At 39.2% G+C, this 24,077-nt stretch overlaps 1 protein-coding gene across 1 annotated transcript; it reads left to right on the top strand.

The window, feature by feature from the left end:
* Positions 1–16: 16 nt before the first annotated feature.
* On the top strand, positions 17–22,878 carry nup133 (nucleoporin 133). Its single transcript, XM_076295643.1, has 26 exons — positions 17–222; positions 342–457; positions 558–661; positions 1,468–1,572; positions 1,896–2,027; positions 7,821–7,991; positions 8,120–8,275; positions 8,468–8,538; positions 8,852–8,999; positions 9,416–9,566; positions 9,821–9,978; positions 10,209–10,297; positions 10,467–10,630; positions 11,095–11,189; positions 11,691–11,915; positions 12,332–12,454; positions 13,040–13,139; positions 13,555–13,797; positions 17,942–18,075; positions 18,189–18,347; positions 19,375–19,510; positions 20,849–20,967; positions 21,128–21,208; positions 21,560–21,624; positions 22,407–22,495; positions 22,651–22,878. The coding sequence occupies exons 1-26, from the start codon at positions 98–100 to the stop codon at positions 22,779–22,781; spliced, it is 3,390 nt and encodes a 1,129-aa protein (XP_076151758.1). The 5' UTR covers positions 17–97; the 3' UTR covers positions 22,782–22,878.
* The last annotated feature ends 1,199 nt before the right edge of the window (positions 22,879–24,077 follow it).

Here is a 24,077-nt window from a genome sequence, read left to right as displayed (position 1 = left end):
CTATTAGAGGTTTGAGCGCGACGCTTCGTGCGCGGTAGTGAACGATTTCATCCCAGAGCGGTTTCTTTTTATTTTGGCATTCGAATAAATCACGGTAATGTTTTCACCCCGTGGTGCACTAGGCTCTGGCCGAAGGCAAACAAGAACAGGTGGTCGGAAAAGTTTAAGCTGTACTCCGACAGGACTTTTATTCTCTCCCCGAAGGTCGTCATTGCCAGCGAGGTAGGCTAAGTGCCAGGCTCATCATAAACACAAATGGAGCACCCAGGCCGAATATTGTTTAGACTCACGTTAAAAATACCAGTTAGCATAACCTAGCAACTTTACTTTATTCTCTCCAGATCAACCCCTACACGAGTACAAAGCCATGGTACAATTGAAGCGATCAACTTTGATGTGCAGACATTTGGCTCCTCGCTGCCAGTCAAAGTAATGGAGGCACTTACCATGGCAGAATGTAAGGTTTTTGTTTGGTTTGATGTCGTAACTGTAGTGGTAAATGTGTCATGTTTAGGAAAGGAGTGTGGTTCAGCATCCCCTCTTTGTGTTTTCCCCAGCTGATGATCAGATCTCTGTGAATATCGAGGAGACAGGCTGGGCGTGGATGGCGTGTGGAGAAAGACTTGTCATTTGGAAGATTTGTCAGACAGCGGTCGCGAAGGTATTGTAACCTGTATTGGCACCCCATACCTAAGGACCGCAAACATTTCGAAATGGTGCAGAACAATTGATCTAACGGCATAGTCCGCATATAGGTCAAATGTCATGTCATGTAAAATCAGATGAAGATGTTTCTGCAGAGTCTCAGATTTTGTTCAAACCTTATCATATGAAAGTCAAATCTTGTAAAGATCCAATTTGTTCATATTTTTTTCAGGCCATTTAGTTCTACAGTCTGAAAAGCACATTACCTGGGTAGCAATGTTTGCCCATTATTATGTTGATGCATATTATTCATAGCCAGCCCAAACTTAAGATGTAAGACAAACATGTTCTAACTGACTGAACCATTAAAAGTTTGTATGGCAAGCCCACTGACTCTATAAGGCCCAGTCATGCTGAGACCATGTTTGTCTTCTATCTTATAAAGTCAGAGCTAGGAATAATGCTTTAAGATATTAATGTCCAAGCATGGCCTTCAAGATAAGGCATTATGAGAGTGTAAAAAATATGAAAAATCAAGGATGAGAAATGAATGAAAGCATTGGAATTTAACAAAAATATTTGGTCTTAATTTTTCGGACCTAAACATTATGTAGACACATTTTGAGCAAAATTTTAGACGGTGCTGACAACCAATTTCCTGGATTATGTTTGATTTCACACAGAATGTATCATATTTGATCTGGCATGGGCTTTGTATAGTGCCTTGAGACGATTCCAATTTGTTTTTGGCAGTACAAAAAATAAAGCAGAATTGAAATTGATCAAAGTTATGTCTTACTGTGTTTTTGAAATGATTCGCAGTTGTCAGTGTGCAAGGATCTTCAGTTACCCCCAAGTGAATTTGCCTACAGTGCTGACCTCATCTCCATCTCCTCCTCTAACCCGTTGGACAGTGCTCCTATACAGGTTAAGTTTGTGTATCTCTTTTCAAGCTCTGAGGACATTGCATAACATAACAAAACAAGTTCATATTTCCTTTGTTTTCTTCAGTTTACCATTTTAAAATGCAGTGCCCTTGATTACCAAAACGGTTTAAGGAAAAGCAAATGATGGAAATTTCAAGTATCTTGGAAAAGTAGTGTGTAAAATGTGTAAAGTTATAGTTTTACGGTATTTGTCACCCGGGAATGTTCCTACGTAACATAAAAAAGCAAAAAATGATTGCATGATTTTCGACTAAGTTCATCATGTGTAGCATACACTAACATTAACTTCCTCTGAATCTACAGTCAATAAGCGTCCTGGCGGTGTCACCTGAAGGAACAGTCCGCTTCTGGGCCAGTCTAGCCCATGAGGGGAGCTATGTGGAGATGACCGCAGACCTTGGGGGGAACCTCTGCAACTTTGTTACAGCAGTAAAGGTGAGCCGTTTGGATAGTGTGTACCACCAACACATGAACGGTCTGACTCACCCTCCTGTTGAAGGATATCTTACAGTGTACAAAGATTAGAAATGATCAGTCAAAACTTAAGTAGTAGACAATCAGACAAGTGATAGCTCAGACATTTCAAGAAGTTAGACACACACACTGTTTGAATTTGATATATTTGCTTGAAACCAGTTGATAATGATCTATAATAATAATAATAATAACTAGAAAAGCATTTCCTGAAGGAAATACAGTGCATGAAAATGCAAAAAATATGATGTAAAATATATTACAGAGTAAAAACAAACTATATTGGTTGCTAGGTAGATAAGGTTTAATATAGTTGGAGTGACTGAACAGTTAAATAGGTGGATAGTTTATATGGTTAAATGATTTGCTTGGTAGATAAGGTTTAATATAGTTGGAATGATTGAACGGTTAAATAGGTGGATAATACTTAACTTAGTTAACTTAGCTAATGTTTTCATTTTTAGTAGTTATGCTAACTAGCATGTTAGCAATGCTAACATGCTAACTATGTTAACTATGTTACTTAGCTAACTTAGCTAATCATTTTTAACAGTTTTGCTAAAAATGCTAACTAGCTAACTATGCTAACCATGTGACTTAGCTAACTTAGCTAATCATTTTTAGCAGTTTTGCTAAAAATGCTAACTAGCATGTTAACATGCTAGCATGCTAACTATGCTAACCATGTGACTTAGCTAACTTAGCTAATCATTTTTAGCAGTTTTGCTAAAAATGCTAACTAGCATGCTAACATGCTAGCATGCTAACTATGCTAACCAAGTTACTTAGCTAACTTAGCTAACTAGCTACAGTGGGTAGGAGTCATAGTTGATGACAAGTAACAGTTACAATGGCTGAACAGTTAAAAAGTTCAGTAGTTTAAAGGGTTAAATTGTTTAACAGTGAAATATTGTAGTGAGGACTTTTATTTTGGAACAGTTTTTGGCAGAGGAAGCAGTTGGACAGGATGTGTAGTCTTAATAGGGCCAGTTTGTATGCTTAAAGCCTGAAAGTGGCAGTTGATCCAGGTGGCCCGAACACCTGCCATAGGATTCTAATTGCTTAATGGCTCTATTGTGATGTCATCAGCCCATGTTAAGTCTATGGGGAAATTTTGATAGTTTTTAATTAATAGTTTAAAAAGTATAAAAGTTACAAAGCTGAAACTATGCTAACTAGCATGCTAACATATTAGCATGCTAACTATGCTAACCATTTTACTTAGCTAATCATTTTTAGCAGTTTTGAAAAAAATGCTAACTAGCATGCTAACATGCTAGCATGCTAACTATGCTAACCATGTGACTTAGCTAACTTAGCTAATCATTTTTAGCAGTTTTATAAAAAATGCTAACTAGCATGCTAACATATTAGCATGCTAACTATGCTAACTATGTGACTTAGCTAACTTAGTTAATCATTTTTAGCAGTTTTGTAAAAAATGCTAACTAGCATGCTAACATGCTAGCATGCTAACTATGCTAACCATGTGACTTAGCTAATCATTTTTAGCAGTTTTGCTAAAAATGCTAACTAGCATGCTAACATGCTAACATGCTAGCAACCATGTGACTTAGCTAACTTAGCTAATCATTTTTAGCAGTTTTGCTAAAAATGCTAACTAGCATGCTAACTTGCTAGCATGCTAACTATGTTAACCATGCTAACTAGCTACAGTGGGTAGGAGTCATAGTTGATGACAAGTAACAGTTACAATGGCTGAACAGTTAAAAAGTTCAGTAGTTTAAAGGGTTAAATTGTTTAACAGTGAAATATTGTAGTGAGGAATTTTATTTTGAAACAGTTTTTGGCAGAGGAAGTAGTTGAACAGGATGTGTAGTCTTAATAGGGCCAGTTTGTATGCTTAAAGCTTGAGAATGGCAGTTGGGCCAGCTGGCCTGAACACCTGCCATAAGATTCTAATTGCTGTGATGTCATAAAGGGCAATGTTAAGTCAATGGGAAAATTTTGATAGTTTTTAATTAATAGTTTAAAAAGTATAAAAGTTACAAAGTTGAAAAATACAAAGCCCACATGTCCTAATTAAGACCTACGCGTCAATGTTTGAATGAAGTTTCTACGTTAAACGGTTGAAGCTGCATTAACTGCGTTAGAAGAAGAGGAATAATAAGAACTAGAAAAGCATTTCCTGAAGGAAATATAGTGCATGAAAATGCAAAAATATGATGAGTTCATATGGTTAAATTATTTGCTTGGTAGATAAGGTTTAATATAGTTGGAATGACTGAACAGTTAAATAGGTTGATAATTGAAATGGTTAAACTATTTAGGCAGATAGTTGACGATAACTAACAGTTGGAATGGCTCCAATTTTTGCTAGCAGTTATGCTAATGTTAACAAAGATAATAATGTTAACCAAGTTACTATGCTAACTAGCATGCTAACAATGTTAAAATGTTAACTATGCTAACCATATGACTTAGCTAACTTCACTAATCATTTTTAGCAGTTATGCTAACATGCTAGCATGCTAACTATGCTAACTATGTGACTTAGCTAACTTAGCTAATCATTTTTAGCAGTTATGTTAAAAATGCTAACTAGAATGCTAACATGTTAGCATGCTAACTATGCTAACCATGTGACTTAGCTAATCATTTTTAACAGTTTTGCTAAAAATGCTAACTAGCATGCTAACATGCTAGCATGCTAACTATGCTAACCATGTGACTTAGCTAACTTAGCTGATCATTTTTAGCAGTTTTGTAAAAAATGCTAATTAGAATGTTAGCATGCTAACTATGCTAACCATGAGACTTAGCTAACTTAGCTAATCAATTTTAGCAGTTTTGCAAAAAATGCTAACTAGCATGCTAACATGTTAGCATGCTAACTATGCTAACCATGTGACTTAGCTAACTTAGCTAATCATTTTTAGCAGTTTTGTTAAAAATGCTAACTAGCATGTTAACATGCTAGCATGCTAACTATGCTAACCATGTGACTTAGCTAACTTAGCTGATCATTTTTAGCAGTTTTGTAAAAAATGCTAATTAGAATGTTAACATGTTAGCATGCTAACTATGCTAACCATGAGACTTAGCTAACTTAGCTAATCATTTTTAGCAGTTTTGCAAAAAATGCTAACTAGCATGCTAACATGTTAGCATGCTAACTATGCTAACCATGTGACTTAGCTAACTTAGCTAATCATTTTTAGCAGTTTTGTTAAAAATGCTAACTAGCATGCTAACATGCTAGCATGCTAACTATGCTAACCATGTGACTTAGCTAACTTAGCTAATCGTTTTTAGCAGTTTTGATAAAAATGCTAACTAGCATGCTAACATGCTAGCATGCTAACTATGCTAAACAAGTTACTTAGCTAACTTAGCTAACTAGCTACAGTGAGTAGGAGTCATAGTTGATGAGAAGTAACAGTTACAATGGCTGAACAGTTAAAAAGTTCAGTAGTTTAAAGGGTTAAATTATTTAACAGTGAAATATTGTAGTGAGGACTTTTATTTTGAAACAGTTTTTGGCAGAGGAAGCAGTTGAACAGGATGTGTAGTCTTAATAGGGCCAGTTTGTATGCTTAAAGCCTGAGAATGGCAGTTGGTCCAGGTGGCCCGAACACCTGCCATAGGATTCTAATTGCTGTGATGTCATAAAGGGCAATGTTAAGTCAATGGGGAAATTTTGATAGTTTTTAATTAATAGTTTAAAAAGTATAAAAGTTACAAAAATGAAAAATACATAGCACCCATGTCATAAGTAAGACCTACGTAACATAGTTTGAATGAAGTTTCTACGTTAAACGGTTGAAGCTGCATTAAACGCGTTAGAAGAAGAATAAGAACTAGAGAATGTAATTCCAGGGAATTACGAGTGCATGAAAATGAAGCTAGGACAGACATAGCATAGGTTGATAAAAAGTTGATAGTTTAGACATAGACAGTTTAAAAGTTGAATGTACATAGTTTAACAGTTGTTAATAGACAGATAGTTTAATAGACAGATAGTTTAATGAATGTTGAAAGTTTAAAAGTTATATGTAGATAGTTTAAAAGTTGTTGACAGACTGATAGTTTAATGCGTGTTGATAGACAAATAGTTTAAGGACTCTATATAGGTAGATAGTTGACGATAACTGACAGTTGGAATCATCTGACAGTAGCTAATCATTTTTAACAGTTTTGCTAAAAATGTTAACTAGCATGCTAACATGCTAGCATGCTAACCATGTTACTTAGCTAACTTAGCTAATCATTTTTATCAGTTTTGAAAAAAAATGCTAACTAGCATGCTAACATGCTAGCATGCTAACTATGCTAACCATGTGACTTAGCTAACTTAGCTAATCATTTTTATCAGTTTTGCAAAAAAATGCTAACTAGCATGCTAACATGCTAGCATGCTAACTATGTTAACCATGTGACTTAGCTAACTTAGCTAATCATTTTTATCAGTTTTGCAAAAAATGCTAACTAGCATGCTAACATGCTAACATGCTAGCATGCTAACTATGCTAACCATGTGACTTAGCTAACTTAGCTAATCATTTTTATCAGTTTTGCAAAAAATGCTAACTAGCATGCTAACATGCTAACATGCTAGCATGCTAACTATGCTAACCATGTGACTTAGCTAACTTAGCTAATCATTTTTATCAGTTTTGCAAAAAATGCTAACTAGCATGCTAACATGCTAACATGCTAGCATGCTAACTATGCTAACCATGTGACTTAGCTAACTTAGCTAATCATTTTTATCAGTTTTGCAAAAAATGCTAACTAGCATGCTAACATGCTAGCACGCTAACTATGCTAACCATGTGACTTAGCTAACTTAGCTAACTAGCTACAGCGGGTAGGAGTCATAGTTGATGACAAGTAACAGTTACAATGGCTGAACAGTTAAAAAGGTCAGTAGTTTAAAGGGTTAAATTGTTTAACAGTGAAATATTGTAGTGAGGACTTTTATTTTGAAACAGTTTTTGGCAGAGGAAGCAGTTGAACAGGATGTGTAGTCTTAATAGGGCCAGTTTGTATGCTTAAAGCCTGAAAGTGGCAGTTGATCCAGGTGGCCCGAACACCTGCCACAGGATTCTAATTGCTGTGATGTCATAAAGGGCAATGTTAAGTCAATGGGGAAATTTTGATAGTTTTTAATTAATAGTTTAAAAAGTATAAAAGTTACAAAGATGAAAAATACATAGCACTCTTATCCCAAGTAAGACCTACGTAACAAAGTTTGAATGAAGTTTCTACGTTAAACGGTTGAAGCTGCATTAAATGCGTTAGAAGAAGAAGAAGAATAAGAAGAAGCCTAGGAAGAACAGTACAGTGCATTTTCATGCACTGTAATAAGAAGAAGCCTAGGAAGAACAGTACAGTGCATTTTCATGCACTGTAATAATCTTTATTTATATAGCAACAAAGTGCTGTACAATATCAACATAAATGAAAATGCAAATAAGACATAATAATATAACAATCAAATAATATATACTAATTCAATTAGAACTTAACATGAATTTGAAAAAGGAAAATAAACTTACACTGAAATAAAACTTGACACTGAAATAAAACTTGAAATATAACTGAAATATAAAAATATATGGCTTTTAGTGTTTTAATGAAGCTCAGTAGAAACATCAACTGAACTCTCAGCACATTTGACCAATCCCTCTTACTGTCAAGAATAATTTACTGACGTTGCCTATTTCAAAATTGGCATGAAATGACCCTAATGTTAATATTGACACCGTGCTTTGCTTTTTGATATTCCAGGGGAACAGTTTCATTGTTTCCTCCTACAAAGGCCAGCTCCTGAGGGTGGCGATGGATGTTTCCGGAAAGCTGCAGCTACGACCTCTGCAGCAGGGTCAGGGGGTGCTGTCAGGCATTGGACGTCGCGTTTCCAGCCTCTTTGGCATGTTAGCCCCTCCCACAGATGTCACAGTCAGTCTGCCAGCAATTTTTCATTTTTGGCGTTTTTATTTATTCACAAAAATTCACCGTCACTGTCTTTCGGGTTTTATCTTCTAAGAATAAGTGTCTAACGGCCTCCACCTGTGTGTCTTGTGCAGGTCCACAGCGTTCTTTGGGTGGCTGAGACTGGAAGTCTCTACACACTGACCTCAGCAGGACTGAATAAATGGGAGGTGGACGAGAGCTCCGAGCTGCAAGTCCTCAGCTGGAATCCAGTCAGCAGTCTGGAAGAGTGCATCTCTGATGCTATCTGGGTTAGCACATGCTTAGCTACGAGAATAATGTGGTGTAGGGCCTATTTTAGAATACTTCCAAAGTGTCATTGTTAATTGAATGTTGATAATCCACAGTGTAGTATTTTTTATATGTGATGTCTCTCTAAATCACTGATGTTGTGCTCTTCAAGAATTCACCGTTATCAATTCATTTTCCTGTTTCTTTTGTAGGGGTCAGAAGCCAACTACAGTGAGATAAAGGCAGGTGTGAATGTGGCCTACCTGGACCTTCAGCTGAGCCAGTAAGTTAAATATTAGTCATACGTGGTTTTAGACTTGAATCCAAACAACATTTGGGTCAGTTTCGAGTCACTTAGCTCTCACTGATGGTGAATGAAGTATTGAATTCCTGATATATATACTGTATGTATATGTATAATCAAATATTAGAAATCGAGGAAAACTACTATTGATCACAATATAGGTGACATCCAAAGCTGCTGAACAGAAATCCGGTTGTTAGCTATGTGATGAATTTCAATTGATCTTTCTTTTCAGAAGCAGATATAAAGTAGAGAAAATGTACCTTGTAATTGATGTTGTGTTTTGCTTCAGGGAGGGCTTGGTTGTGCTGGCTGCAGCCTGGCACCCTGCAGACACACCCTGCCTGGTGTACTACTGCCTGGTGCTGCTGCCTGACCGCCTCTCCCTCACCTCAGATGAAATTTCCGTGGAGGTCACCAAACACAACCCTGCTTTTCAGGTACAGTGTTCACAGTGACATGGACTATGCTATGGTAGAGTTTAGATTATGCTATGGTAGAGTGTAGATTATGCTATGGTGGAGTTTAGATTATGCTATGGTAGAGTACAGTCATTGGAGCATGCTGTGCATTTTAATGTGTATGTGTAGGTGTAATGAAAGGTGCAGTCTGCATCTATTCTAGTTTTATAAACTCCAGTGTTTGTACTCAGTCTCGGCTCTGTTTGTAAACACCCTGACCAAACCATGCAATGCTCCAGCCTATTAGCCTGTCGCCTCTAGAACACAGAAGGGAGGTGTACACCTGATTGGAAGTTGAGCTCAAATATCAACAATAAGCATTATTAATTATTATTTAATTGATCCATGTCCACAATCAACCTTGATTGTGTGGTTCATATGTTGTTGTTATGCAGAGTGAGGAGGAGATGCACACAACCCACCTGGTTGTGCCCAGAGGCTCTCGCAGTGCTGCTTACCTGTACAATGAGGAGATGGTGTTCACCTGTTCGTTGTCAAGAGGTCGGGGAGCCCTGCCCGAGGAGAGGATTGCCTTTAGTGACCCAGGTAGGGTAGTCACAGACTAGGGGGAGGTGGGTGTTGGTGGAAGAGTCTGATCATTTGTAGCTAAGTTGTTGTGGTCAGTGTAATCAGATATTAACGTTAAAATAATATTAAAAAAAAAACATTCAGTCATCAGAGTTGTGGTGATTAATTGTTTATTTTCAATATTAAAATTGAAAGGATTTGCATTTAGCAACAGCATTAGTTACAGTAATTTGATGTATTTTTTATGTCTCATGTGTATGTGGCCTTTACAGGAGACCGTATCCGTGGCGGAGGTGTATGTGCGAACCTGCCGGTTTTTTTCTCCCAGAATAGTGGGCTTGTTGCCGTGGTTCCTCGGGAGAGTGCTTCCATGCTTCCTGAGATGATGGAGGATTCCCTTTGCTCCTCCCTGGCAGGAGCAGGATCAGAGGTAGAGGCCAGATAGAAACCCAAATCAGGCACTTACTCTGCGTCTGTGCATGCACTACAGCAGAATAGTAGCTTACAGAAAGCCTGTTTTGTATTCTGTCAGGTATTCTCTTTGTTTTTAGGCACTCTGTTTTTTGAAGTGCAAGATGAAGATGATTTTATAATAAATGATTGTTAACTTGTTTTGGAATCAACAGCACCTATAATTTCCCCTTGTATCTATGTCCATAGGCTGCTGTTACAGAAATGCCTAAAATGGATAAAGTTGCACAGGAGGACAAAATCAAATTACTGAAATCCGCTTTCTTGCAGTTCTGTCGGTATGTGCCCTCTCACACGCGTACACCAAAGTTAGGATTTCCTTATTGGTGCTCATTTTTAAGACTATTTTTTGAGTGAGTAGAGAGACATCAAATCAAATCAGAGCCATGTTTACTCCATTTACACTGTGCTTTGACTAAGTGCCATCCTACGCTCCCTTTTCCGAAGGCACGATGTGGTTGGTGCTCAGACGGTGACTGATGAGCTGCTGCCCAGTGAGCGAGATGGAGGCGAGGGGGCAGAGCTGGACGAGGTTGTGGCACAGATCAGCTGTGACCTCGTGGACGATTATCCGGCCTCTGATCCTCGCTGGGCCGAGTCCGTTCCTGATGGTGAGCAGGAAAAGAACATCTCAGAGATAGACAGGAAAATCAGTTAAGAGAAGCTTCCATTAAAGGGCAGTGAGACATCATTGTGTTATGTCCAGATAATCCCACTGTTCCAAACATGGTGTTTAAAGGTCCGCCATTCTTATCCAATACACTTTTCTTATGTAATACACTTAATCAAAACCCTCCTCGTGGTTCTCTTAAGTGTCTGCTCAATATATGTGATTCATACACAATCCTGGGTCAGTAAATGGGAAACATAGTGGTTTGTACACATCCATAAACAATTCCAACCAATCAAAAAGTTGCATCAGGAGTATGGAAGGGAGGGTGTAATTTGAGTTCAAATATCTACACTCTTTTAAACAAAGACTCTGTGTCTAAAGGTGGAACATTTCTTTAATGTGCTGTAATTAAAACAAATGTAAATGTGAACAGTTGCATTATGGTGATGTTCTTTTGACCAGAGGGTGCTGGCTTTCCACTGACCTCCCTTATATTGCTGCACCAGCTGGAGGACAAGATGAAGGCCCACGGCTGCCTGATGGACTTTCTGAATCAGGTAAAGCCATTATCACCTTAAAGGTTGTATCAGCGATAGCGGAGATACGTAACTTCTGTTGATGTTCAAACAAAACAGAGAGCTTGCTCGCTACTCCCTCCCGTGCAATTAAAACTCCTAAACGCGCATCTCGTCGGTTATTGGTTGAAACACTTTATTTTGCTTTTAAAGGGTTGCCAACCCTTGTTGGTAGCTATTTGTTTTTGTGTACAGATCTCGGAGCCTAGGCTGCCTACAGAGACGCGTTTTTTTGACGGCCTGCTTATGGGGCAGGCAGCTAGCAGATCATTAGGAAAGATTAGATGAATGTGATCAGTTATGTTAGGGCCTTATTTGGGCCTGAAATCGCTGATACAACCTTCAAGGTGCCAGCTTGACCCCACTACTCATAGTATTCAGCTTTTCTCTCTCATTAGGATCATTCTCTTGTTGTCTATAGTAGGATTTCACACTAATATCTACTCTCTGTTTTCCATCTTCTTTCTTTCTGGTCTCCCCTAGATGGGCCTGCTGGAGCGTTTGAGCTCCACCACTGTGCGCGCATCTCCCATGGCGACGAGGCTATTGCTTTGTGAGCATGCAGAAAAGCTGACCGCAGCCATTGTGCTGAAGAACCACCATGCCAAGCACCCAGACCTGGTCAACCCCGCCATCGCCAGTGCCCTGAAGAAGAGCAACGCTGATGTGCCTGCCAGCCTCACACCTGCAGATGTCTTCTTCAGAGAGGTGCAGGACAGTTCAAGAACCTGTTCAATGTCCATTCTGCTCTCTCTAATTCTGAATCCCAGTCGAAATTAAGACAAGTACTTAAACATTTATGGACCACATAGAAGCCATTTATCAAAGGGTATTTATTTTGGGCAGCAGATTTTGCACCCTGTTGGTATTAAATTGAAATGAGTAAATAATATCATAATTTATAACATATATCATAATTTATAATAATTCATACATCATACATACAATCATTCATGATTGTATTCAAAAGTATTTTTTTCATGCGTTGTTATTATGAAAGGGCTGAAGTTACAGTATTAGTAATGTCTTTACTGGTCATCAGAGAAATGATGATCACCGTATTCACTAGTGGTCAGTGCACTTCTTCCTTCTGAATCTTCGTAAACACAAGACCTGTGCTTCAGGTGTCTGGTATTTCTGCCATCTTTGAGTGTCTCCTGGATGAAGAAGAGAAGGCTCTGAAGGAGAATCCCATCACTTCCCTCAAGTGGGCCCAGATTGTCATTGAGGTCAACGTGGTCCTCAAGGTGTGTCAAGGCAACATTTCTGCATCTTACTTAATGATGTTTTCTAAACAAAGTTCGGGAGGAGCCCTTAGGGATGATTGACAGCAATTAACTCACCTGTCTTCCGCCGCCAGGGTATTTAAGCCGGCCTCCTTATCCATACGTCACACGCCGCGGCGCTCGCAAAATTATCCCTCCTCCTCCCCTTACTCCTCCATTTCACTGATAGCCCAGTTACGCATCCTCCTTACATTGGGGGGTGCAAGCGGCCATCGCTCTATTGCGATCTCCGCTTCAGGCATTCCATGACCACGGCCAGCTACCATGCCAAACACGCGCTTAGCTTATACACTCAGTATAGCAATCATGCCGATGGGCGAACTAGTGAAACTCCACCTCATTATCACCAGTACCTGTACCAGAAAACCACACAATATTCATGCCCACCCTTCTCAAACACTTATCTGTAACCTCCTTCAATAACCACTTGTATTTATGAAAACCTAGTTGAAAAATCAATTATTAGGAAAGGAGTTGAATGTTTTGGATTAAATCCAGCTTAAGTCATGTGGGGTGTACTTAAACAATACTGTTTGGATTTCACAGGATATGCTTGAAGCAGCGTGCCAGTACAGAGAGAGTAAATCCTCGTTCTACCGAGCTTCAGAGACGGCTGATTCTGAGCCTGAGTATATCCCATGGACAGGTAACACACCCCCACATCTGCAAAATATGCAACCTTAACTAAATATTCCTCTAATAATTCAGAGATGAATAACATATTTTCTTAAAATATATATTTTTTGCATTTCAGTTCACTAAAGACAGGACATTTTTTTTAGAAATACACAGGAGAAGTATTAAATACCCTGTGCTGTAGGTGAACATGTCTGGAACATTCTCATGTAACATTGTCAAAACAATCATATTTGAGGAGGGGGGTTGTGTAGTGACAATTGTAAATGTAGCTTCTACAATTATTATTCCATTATGGTTATATCATTGCTGCTCAGGGTCCATTGACATCCACAAAAGATGATGAATCAGATCTTGCTCTGCTGGGAGGCATGAATAACAGGCTCTTAATCAACATGTTTCCCCTGATCATTTCCCCCCTTCAGCCTTTAGTGGTGTTCGGTCAGTCATCACGCGGCAGCACGAGGTCATCCTGAAGACGGTGTACCCACATGCCGACTCAGAGCTGCGCAATACCCTCAGTGAGCAGTTGGTGGCACTGCTCAACTCCTACTTGAGTGGCTATGTGGCCCAGCTGGGGTCACTCGACAGGGCCACCAAGTCTGACCGCTACAGCGCCCTGGAGATGGAGTACACTCAGAGACGCTCGGAGCTGCTGCTGCCACTATGTGAGTTCACCCTTTCATGCACGCCAAGCCATTTATAATCAATATGAACGCTTCCAAATATGGCCTACTGGAGAAAGTGTGTATCTTGTGATTACTTGGGATTTACCAACGGTGTTTATCTCTTAGACTTGTCTGACAAAGGGTGATATCCAAGAGGCATTTAAATGTTGGAGATTTGTGACTAAAAAACAATGAAAAAAATAGACATGCGTGGGCGCTTATTCAGGGTACCCGCGGAGTCTTAAAAGTATTAAAAAGTATTACATTTCATTTTCCTAAATTAAGGCCTTAAAAAGTATTGAATTTCACCTCAAAGTCTGGAATTTTTTCACGGAGGTCTTAATTTTTCAAATGATCAGTAGATTTAGTCTAATATCCTCACGTAGCATAAATCACAAGGATTAAAGTTCTCCGTCGTACGACGGATTTCCGTCAATTTGATTTTAGAAATGTCATATTTGAGATCGATGCAGATCCTGTGAGAAAAAAAGGAGGGGGGGGTCTATCACCTTTTCTTTTCCTTTCCTTTTTTTAAGGCAACTACAAATATTATGTCCGATGAATGAATGTGTGTGATGGTAAATGTTTAAAGACCTAGTGTTCTTGAGAACTTTCTGTGTCTCAATCAGAGATCGCTCAAGAAGATAAGTCAGCCATGAGTTTCGCTTTGTTTATGTTGTAGCTACACGCTTGTCTCATTGGCCTGGGGAGGTTGCTTAAAAAAAAAAGAACACGTCTGGAGGACGGTCTAAAAGTTGGATTACAGTGACACAATCGAGACAGCTGATGAGGTTGCCCAATCCTTTAACTTTTTTGGATATGCTTTTGTGAGCTCTATGTGCGAATTCGGAGGCTGTGTTCTTTCCATGCATCAATGTAGACAATTTCTTACTATCGCGAACTCTTGTCAGGGGAGGTCATTCATTTTGGGTGTCACCTATGACTTGAACAGATAGCCTGCTATGCCACCCGATGTAGCCTACTATTATTGTTACAGTTTTTAATCAATGCAACTAACATTATGTGTAAAGCGACGCAATATAAACCGTAGCCTATGCCTCCCGTCTGTTATGACATGTAGGCTTACAACAATGTTTTTCCGACGGAAGGTTTTGACTGAGCGTGTTCAGTTCAGAGCGTGAACAGTTCGCGACATTATTATTTTATGTTAAGTAAGGGGGTCAGTCGTGTTTATGACGTACAGACAGCCTTGTAGCCTATTTTGCTTAGGCCTCACTTTTAACGACAGTAGGTTGTGAGCGTATGTTGACAAAAAATAACCATGCAATTAAAATAGTCAACTTAAAACTTTGCTATTATTAATGTATAGCACAAAACCATAACCAGTAGGCCTACCAGAACCTTGCATATTAGCGTCATGATTTGTGTACGTTTATCTATGGCTGACCGTTTTTGCGCTAAGTAGGCTACGCATGTTCTTGAATAGCGCAACACGACCTGTCCCTCACCATATCGCAACCTCTTGTCAACCTTATACAATCTGTTGCTGAAGACAAAAGCGCCCTCTCCAGATTGTCGTTATCAGATGCGCAGACCTCCTGCATGAGCACACACAGTATTGCTGCTCATTGGAAAACTGAGTTGTCTGTGAAACTCAAAATTACCATGTTTTTCATTAAATGCGGATGAGGCAACAAATGGAAAAATGAACAGTATCTTGACTGTTCTGATTCATTACTTTGATGAGGAAATATGAAGTCTTACAAACTTGATTTTATAGATTTTACTTGGTGTTGAATTGCATATTAAGAAAAAAAATCTCCCCTTTAAATACTTTTGGCCTGAAGTAATTAAATAAGAGTGTAAGTTAAAGCCTTGCTACAATATTGCTGCAGTAGAAAAGAACAGCAATGGCTAATCAGCAATGGTCAGGGATGGTATTGAAATATTGTTTTGTTCATCAGGAAAACTCAATCTCAATCAAGAACACTCTCAATTCGCCTTATTCACATGGCGGCCATTGGCGGCTAAAACGAGGCTACAGGGTACACAAACCATAGGATTGTTATGTTCTATGCATTCACCTGTAGGTGGCATTAATTATATAGTAACTTAAGAGTACCCTGTAGCCTCATTTTGGTGTTTATTTGGTGCTTTACTTTGCTGTGTGCATGTTTTTGTACATTAAAAACCAATAGGTCGCGACCGCAAAAGGGGTGCTATCTCTATAGGTAGATATGAACAACGTATGACTTATGGCCTGAAAAAAGTTTTTTTTTTTCACTTTAATCCCTGAAATCAACTAGGTTCTATTCCGTGTACATTTTTCCATGAAGCAGGACATTGTCACGTTACTACCACGCGTTTTCATCTTTTTAACCCTTAGAACCCTAAGCTGTTTTTAGGGCATTTTCACTACCTTTATTCATAAGGATTTATTCTGGTCATTGTAAGTGCCACACACATATATTATATATTGTTTTTTTCAGGAGAGTCTAGGCTATTCAGATCTGCCATCATTTCATGTATTATACTAGCATTGATTTTATTTTGATTTTTAAAGAATTAAAATATAAAAAGTGTATTATAAAAATTATTATATTTCAACATGTATCTCACCACAGCAAGCTCACAGCTCTACATGCATTTCATGTGTGTGTAGGGCAGACTGTCTTGAATCGGGCAATATTATTGCCATGTTGGAGGGATACTCTGGGGCTGAGCAATTTACAGAAATATTTGCTGTGTGATTTACGGAAATAAGTGCCATTTTTTATTTAGTGAGGAAAAATGACCTTTCTTTGCTCCATATCGGTGACACGAACTGATCTGACCTGACTTGACCCGAGGTTGCGTGTTAGCCTGCGTGCCTGTGTGTATGCAGTCATAATAATTCTCAACTTTTTACTGCATTGCCATGAACAAAGTAAAGGCAAAAAAGGTGTTTATTTGTTGAACAAATTGGGATGCAATGTGAGCCTTGAATTGGATGCCATGCAGGAATTTGCTAAGATCTCAAAACCGGAATATGAACATGTTTTGCCATAGAGAAACACATGATAGCATTGGATTATAAACATGCTTTGCCACAAGAACAGACAAAAACGTGGGGTAAGTCCAGCTATATGAAGTTATTATTTTGCTGTCACTTCGTCTGTTTTATAACCCAGAAGGATGTACTTGGTATCAAATGATAGCTCTGAGTCTCCTCTTTCATCTGACATGCGTGGCATATCTATGCGATCACAGGTCCGCGAGTAATTCAAACGAGAGTAATGAGTGTGCAGCGTTGGTTTGTGTACATGACGTTATTATTTTGCAGTCACTTCGTCTGGTTTTATAAGCCAGAAAGATCGATAAACATGGTACCAATGGATAGCCCTGTGCCCCCTCTTTCATCTGATATGCTTGCCATATCGATGCGATCACGGGTTCGCGAGTTATTCAAACTAGAGTAATGTGTGTGCAGGTGAACGCAGAGAAGTATAGACTGTAAATATGATGCAATTTGATTTAATTTCATGATTTTTTTTAATTTCCATACTTGATCGTACAGACAAGTGTGTAGTCTCGTTGGAAAGCCCCACTTCTGCTCTGTCGTGCAATAAAGATTTCATCTCGCTGCGATGAACAGTTTCAGAGCAATGTAACAGAGAAGAAAGGGTGTGTTTTTTGACGCACTTTGCGTCAATCGGGTTCTAAGGGTTAAACAAATTTTATGAAAAATAACATGTCCAAAATTATTCAAACCCTTTTAAAATAATCAATAGAAACATCTTTATTTGCATTCACAGCTCTCAAAATGGTTCATATAATACCGACCAAGCCTCTTCATGTCTCCTCAATGATTCTAGACCGCACCTTTTTAACAACAATCCGGGTTTTGAGTCAGGAACGATTATTTGCCATCACTCTGGCCTTGTGCTCACTTTTTGACAGATTGAGGTCTGGACTCTGCTCTGTCACTCTAACATGTTGATATTGTTCTCGGTTAACCATTTCTTGCCTTTTTTGGCTGTATGTTTTGGTTCATTGTGTGATTTAATGGTCCAATGCCGCCTATTGGGGCAGGTCTCTCGAAAAATCTTAATGTAGCCCCTTCTTTCCTCATCTGCCTGGATGTAGGCAGTGTGTTGTGTACCATGACACTGATTTGTGTTGTGTTGATGTTTTTGTTGACCAGTGGAGCTGGGTCAGTACCAGTGGGTGTCAGCCCTGGCTGAGAAATATGGGGACTTTGACATCCTGGTGCAGATGTGTGAACAGACTGACAACCAGAGCCGTTTACAGCACTACATGACTAAATTTGCAGACCAGGTAAGAGCCACCAGCCTCTGATGTCCCCTTATCACACTGGCTTATCAAGCAGTTCATAAATGTTTTGTGGAGGATTCTCCAGAGTTGTCAGATGTTGTCTCCACTTTCTGCAGAACTTTGCAGACTTCCTGTTCCGTTGGTACATGGAGAAGGGGAAGAGGGGCAAACTGCTCTCCCAGCCAATCGCACAGCACCAACAGCTGGCCAGCTTCCTGCAGGCCCATGAGCATCTCAGCTGGCTTCATGACGTTCATGTGCACGACTACCAGAGTGTAGGAATTTCTCCAACTCTCACATGCGCACACACACACACACACACACACACACACACACACACACACAATCACACTCAAATTGATGGTGATTTTGATGAATGAAGACCCAGTCAGGCAATAGGAATATCAGGAGCTGTTTTATTTACAGTGCTATACACTGAGGGAGAGACCCACCAGCTGTCCTAACTAAAAACAAGCAAATAGTCTGGGCCCAAGTATCCTTCCAGGTTGCTGAGAAATGGCGTCGGTCATCCCAGTGTGTGTAGATCTCACCGACTCAGACCCTGATTAATGCCAACCTGGCAATCCAGAACAGATAACTTCTAAAACCGGGGAGGCACTCATGCAGAACTGTGGCACACTGTAAAAACATTATATTCCCCAATAACTAAAAACGTAATTAAATACAAAGATATAACATAACATTTAAACAGTCATGGCATGGGTGGAAGAACACATGATAAGGAAACAGCTGGCTTAGTTGAATTAATCTATTCAACCCTGATTTGGACTGAAAGAAAGATAAGGACATAAAGTATTACTTATGAATATACAGTACAGGCCAAAAGTTTGGACACACCTTCTCATTCAATGTGTTTTCTTTTATTTTCATGACATTGTAGATTCATCAAAACTATTAATGAACACATGTGGAATTATGTACTTAACAAAAAAGTGTGAAATAACTGAAAACATGTCTTATATTCTAGTTTCTTCAAAGTTGCTTTTTTTTATTATTTAATACCATATTCAGCAAGCCATAACTTGACAAATGTTCATCTGTGGGCCAAATAACTTTGCATTTATTCATAGTTTTGATGCCTTCAGTGAGAATGTACAATGTAAATAGTCATGAAAATAAAGAAAACACATTGAAATGAGAAGGCAGGAATGTCATTTTAGGAATATTCTTTTTTACTCACACACACACAGTCTTCACGATGGCTATGTGGCATTACAGGAATCTCACGAGCACATGCACACCCCCTAAAGCTGTTTGTGTTTGTGTGTTCTCTCTCTTCAGGCCCATGAGACCCTGCACAGCCAGGCCCAGATGGAGACTCGGTACTTTGTTAAGAAGAGGACCCTGCTGGCCCTCAGCAAGCTAACAGCGCTAGCATCAAACATGGCAGAGAGCACCATGCAGAAGCAACTAGATGGTATGTTCTAAAAGAAGTTCCCAGCATCCAAATGACACAAACCATATCTTTTTTTTTGGTTACACTTTACTTGACAGTATCGACATAAGAGTGACATGACACTGTCACGAATGTGTCATAAACGTTTATGACATAACGCTTCTTAGAGGATTAGAGTTAGAGGTTAGGATTAGGATTAGGGTTAGGGTTAGGGCTAGGGTTCATGTGTCATGACAGTGTCATATGTTCATTACAGTGTCACTCTTTATGTCGATACTGTTAAGTAAAGTGTTATCCTTTTTTTTTTTCAATTCCTTACTCATTGTATTTTCAAAGTCACTATTCCTATGGATTTCTGTGGCAGTAAGATTGGCACTATTCCTATGTATCCAGGTGAATAGTTTGTTAAGAATGTGCTCCATTGGTTGTGGTCAGTTACTGTGAGACGTAACAGAGGCGTGCCGACAGGCGGCGTGCGCCCTTTAAGGGCGGCCCCAGAGGGAGGCGGCTGCTCTGAACGCTGCCCTGTGGCCCCTACGCTGACTCAGCGGCGCACCACAACTCACCACCATGGGGGGAGCAACTGGTCAATTGACCACCATGGGGGCAGCAACTGGTCAATTGACCCTCTGGACTGGCAAACACCATGTTCCCTAATGCTATAGAATAGGAACAAAACATATGAAAGAAATGTACAAAAAAAACTGTCCAGTAGAAAAAAACACTCTGGCACGATAATATTCTAGTTAATGATACAGAATCTAATTCTATAGTGATATAGCTATAACTGTAGTGGCTCCATAGCCATAGTCCCGAGTGCCTTACTTAGTATTACAATTCTCAGTAGAAGATTATGCTGTGAAATTCCTGGGATTATAATTCTGTGGTCGTTTTGGTAACACCTGTACATGTTAAGCACATTAGTATTAAGCATAGTGCGCATTTAGTAGCTTATTCTTCTTCTGTCTCAATAGCTCATTTATTCTAGGTAAGTCCTTATAAGCAACTAGTTCGCCTTGATCTAACGTTCCTGTTCTATAGCACGGATCAGAATAGAGTTTATAGACACCTAATACACTGTCTGAATCTGTGACATAATAGTAACATAATACAAAGACCAACTAGTTGCTTATTAAGGATTTACCAAGAATGAATCACCTATTTAGTAAGAATAAGTAATTGTTGAAAAAAGGTGTAATAAATGTGTAATGACATTTAATCTAGACTCATACATACACATATTAGTTATGTGTTAATGGTTAACGTGTGTTGCTAAGAGTTACCATAATTTCAACAAAATTTCATTTTGAATTGAATGGTAGGACTGCCTGATTGTTGGTATATGTGTTTCTCCTCCAGATATCGTAGAGCAGGAAAGGTTCCTACTGCATCAGGAGACTCTACCCAAGCAGCTGCTGGAGGAGAAACAGCTGAACCCTGACACAATGCCTCTTCTCAGTGCACACAACCTGATTAATGTGAGTGGAGGCACACACACACACACACACACACACACACACACACTATCAATAATACTTTCATAAAACTATGGTGCCAACCTCCCACACATGTTTTGCAATGAAAATTCCTTGGCAAGGCTTTCTGTTCACTGTATACCATCTTTTCTACACCCTCCAGCTCTACATCTGTGATGATAACCGCCGAGCCAACGAGTATGATTTCAAAAAAGCCTTGGACCTTCTTGACTACATAGAAGAGGTTTGAATCTGCTCATTCTTAACACACATATCCTTTATTTACAGTGGTCCTGCAAAGATTTCTGATAATATATGACAAATATTTAATATATAAATTGAATATGAATATGAATTTCCCCTTGGGGATCAATAAAGTATCTATCTATCTATCTATCTATCTATCTAAATCTTTATCAATCTCCAAAAACAAAATGCATGAATTGAAACGATAGTGGTTGGAAAATAATTTCATGATTTAAAGCCTTAAAGGAAGAATACGTTGTATTCACATTGTATGTCTCAGGGGTTCCAACACTCCTGAGTAGTTAGCAATAGTCTCTGTTTGCTAACGAACCTCTCTGTATGTCTTCAGGACGATGCTGTGGATGTTGAGGCTCTGAAGTGTGAGATCCTCTGTAAAGCTCTAAAGAGGGACGAGTAAGTGTACCTCCACATCAGCCATTTCCCCATGTTTAACTGGACCACAAATCCTATTTCTTTCATTCTGAGTAGCTGTTGATATCTATCTGATACTGTCCCCCTCCCCCTTAAGAAACGGCACTGGTAATAGTACATTTGTCTGGATTTATGTCGGAAACGCCGCAGTGGTTCAGTCCAACATTCCAACAAATGATGGCTCAGCTACATGAGCACATGGTGCATGTGTTGCATTTGCCACAATTACGTCCACAAATAAGCAGCATTTTTTTTTTTTTTTTTTTAAAAGCAGCACATGTGTATATATAAATACATTGCTTCAAGCTCTCATGCACTTTGCAAAAAAAGATAATTCTATTTAACTGCTTTGAAAGTTTCTGATAACTTCATGCACACAAATTGTACTTGCTTTAAGCCCTGAACATAGCACCAAAACATTCAATGAAAGGGCTCCATTACTGTTCCTACCGTGGTGAGGTCCTGGACCGAACTGACTCCTCTAGGCCTACTCAGCTTTCCATTCATTCTGAAACCCTGCCCACTTGCTTCCAACCATTACACAGCAATCCAGTAATCAACCACTTACAAGATTCTAAGTAGTACATCTGGTCCTTATGTGATCCCTTTTACCTGATGTATATACATGGTGTTACTGCTGTTTGGTTTGGTCATGAACCGCACTTCCAAAACGGTTCCCATGAACTCTGTTCACTTCCAACAGATTCGTTTGGTGTTCGTTGAAAGTTGTTTTTCTAACTAAATTTCTCTGCCTGTGTTATTAGCTGGTCATCAGCCGATGGCAATGATAACCCAGTGGAGGCAGCAAAAGACAGCATCTTTATCCGAATTATCACAAAACTAATTGAAGAGGGTAAGAAATGCATGTGTGCATGCTGTCATTATTGGGCTTATTCAGACATTGTTGGATTCTTGAGGCTGTTGGTGAGAATGAAGAGCTTGTGTTTTTCTCCTTTCCTTTAAACTCTTGTGTCTTATAACTAGTGTATGGATTATCCTCTCTCTCAGGTGTTCCCCTGCAGACATACCTGCCTGACGTCAGAGACCTGATGCAGTTGGAAGAGATGGAAAGTCTGAAGGCAAAGCCTTATTTTGAGTTTGTACTGAGAGCCAACTATGAGCATTACCTACAGATCTGAACCCTGCCCTCCTGCAATATTGTTTTCATGTTGTCTCATCATATGTTTTGATATGCATAATTAAGACTGTTTCTTTAAATAAATATTTTCTAAGATATTCTAGCCTCTTTTTTTAAGTTGCAAGCCAAATACAGATAGCAAATCTTAAGAGTGTCTCGTTCTGACCCTTGAAGGGTATGTATGTTTATTTATAACTTGAGGAGTGCTCCCCCTCCTTCAGCCACAAACCCACCCACTCACACCCCCCAGACTTCCTCCTCACTTGGACTCCTTGGCTCTGCCCCCTCTCCTTCCCTCTCCCTACCTAGAAGTGCTTTCGCTTCTACTGATCCTTTTGGTCAATATATTCTTCCCTAAATATACATGTCCAAGGCAAACGTCTTTGAGGCACAGATGCTGACATACACTTCATGCTGTAGTAGGAATCTTGAGGGGTGCAATTGATCTACTTGACTACTGGCAGGAACAGATGTCTCAGAGAGACTTGAGGCTCCTATAAATAGTTGGGTGAGGTTAATTTGGGGGACAACCCCGATTAATAACCACAGCTTTTACTGGGCACTTTTGTGGCCCTATATGGGCTGTGTGAGAACGCAACACCCTTTTCTTCATGGTGGGGGGGGGGGGGGTTAGTTTCTTTTTTGTTCTTAGTCAGGACTGTGGACACTGCAGTTTTTGAAATGACTGCTACAAGCCTGATCAGTGTCATTTTACTGTGTATGGATACACAAACTATTGGTTGATTTTCAGTTTGATCTTCACAAAAAAAAAAAAATTCTCTCGTCAGTTACTCAGATATGGAAGCCACAGTATTTGTGGCTGGAATAGTACTGTGCTTTATTTTTTTTCTTCCCAGTATTAAATATTATCATTAACATCAACAATAATATTAAACAATATTGGATTTTTTTATGTAATAAACCATACATTATGATAAGAAGAATAAGAAAGAAGGTTTGAGTGCAATTCATTCAGTAGCAGAGAGCAAACAATTCTCAAAACAGCAGCACAATTATAGTATCAAAGGAGCTGAGTTAATTTTACATTTGCACCCAGCCAAACAGTCAACCTGCCTAAAGGAATTTGCCAAAATGTTAAAACTTATTTTATTTTCTTGGGAGGAGTGGGGGAAACTCCTTGATGAACGTACTCTCATCATTCACATGACCATAACTAGAATTGTAAAGCATTAAGAGTTGTAATTTTAATGTAAACGACAGTAGTCCACCACTAGGGATGACAAAATTAACTACTTCATTAATAGGCCAACGAGTTTGCAGTCCCGCCTTGTACACC

Source organism: Alosa pseudoharengus, unplaced genomic scaffold, assembly GCF_046254945.1.
Source record: "Alosa pseudoharengus isolate Yale_2024_CS ecotype anadromous, Long Island Sound unplaced genomic scaffold, YU_APseudo_1.1 YU_APseudo_1.1_scf_1, whole genome shotgun sequence".
Classification (NCBI taxonomy): Eukaryota; Metazoa; Chordata; class Actinopteri; order Clupeiformes; family Clupeidae; genus Alosa; species Alosa pseudoharengus.
The sequence above is the reverse complement of the archived record's forward strand: the minus strand, read 5'-3'. Positions and strand labels throughout refer to the sequence as shown.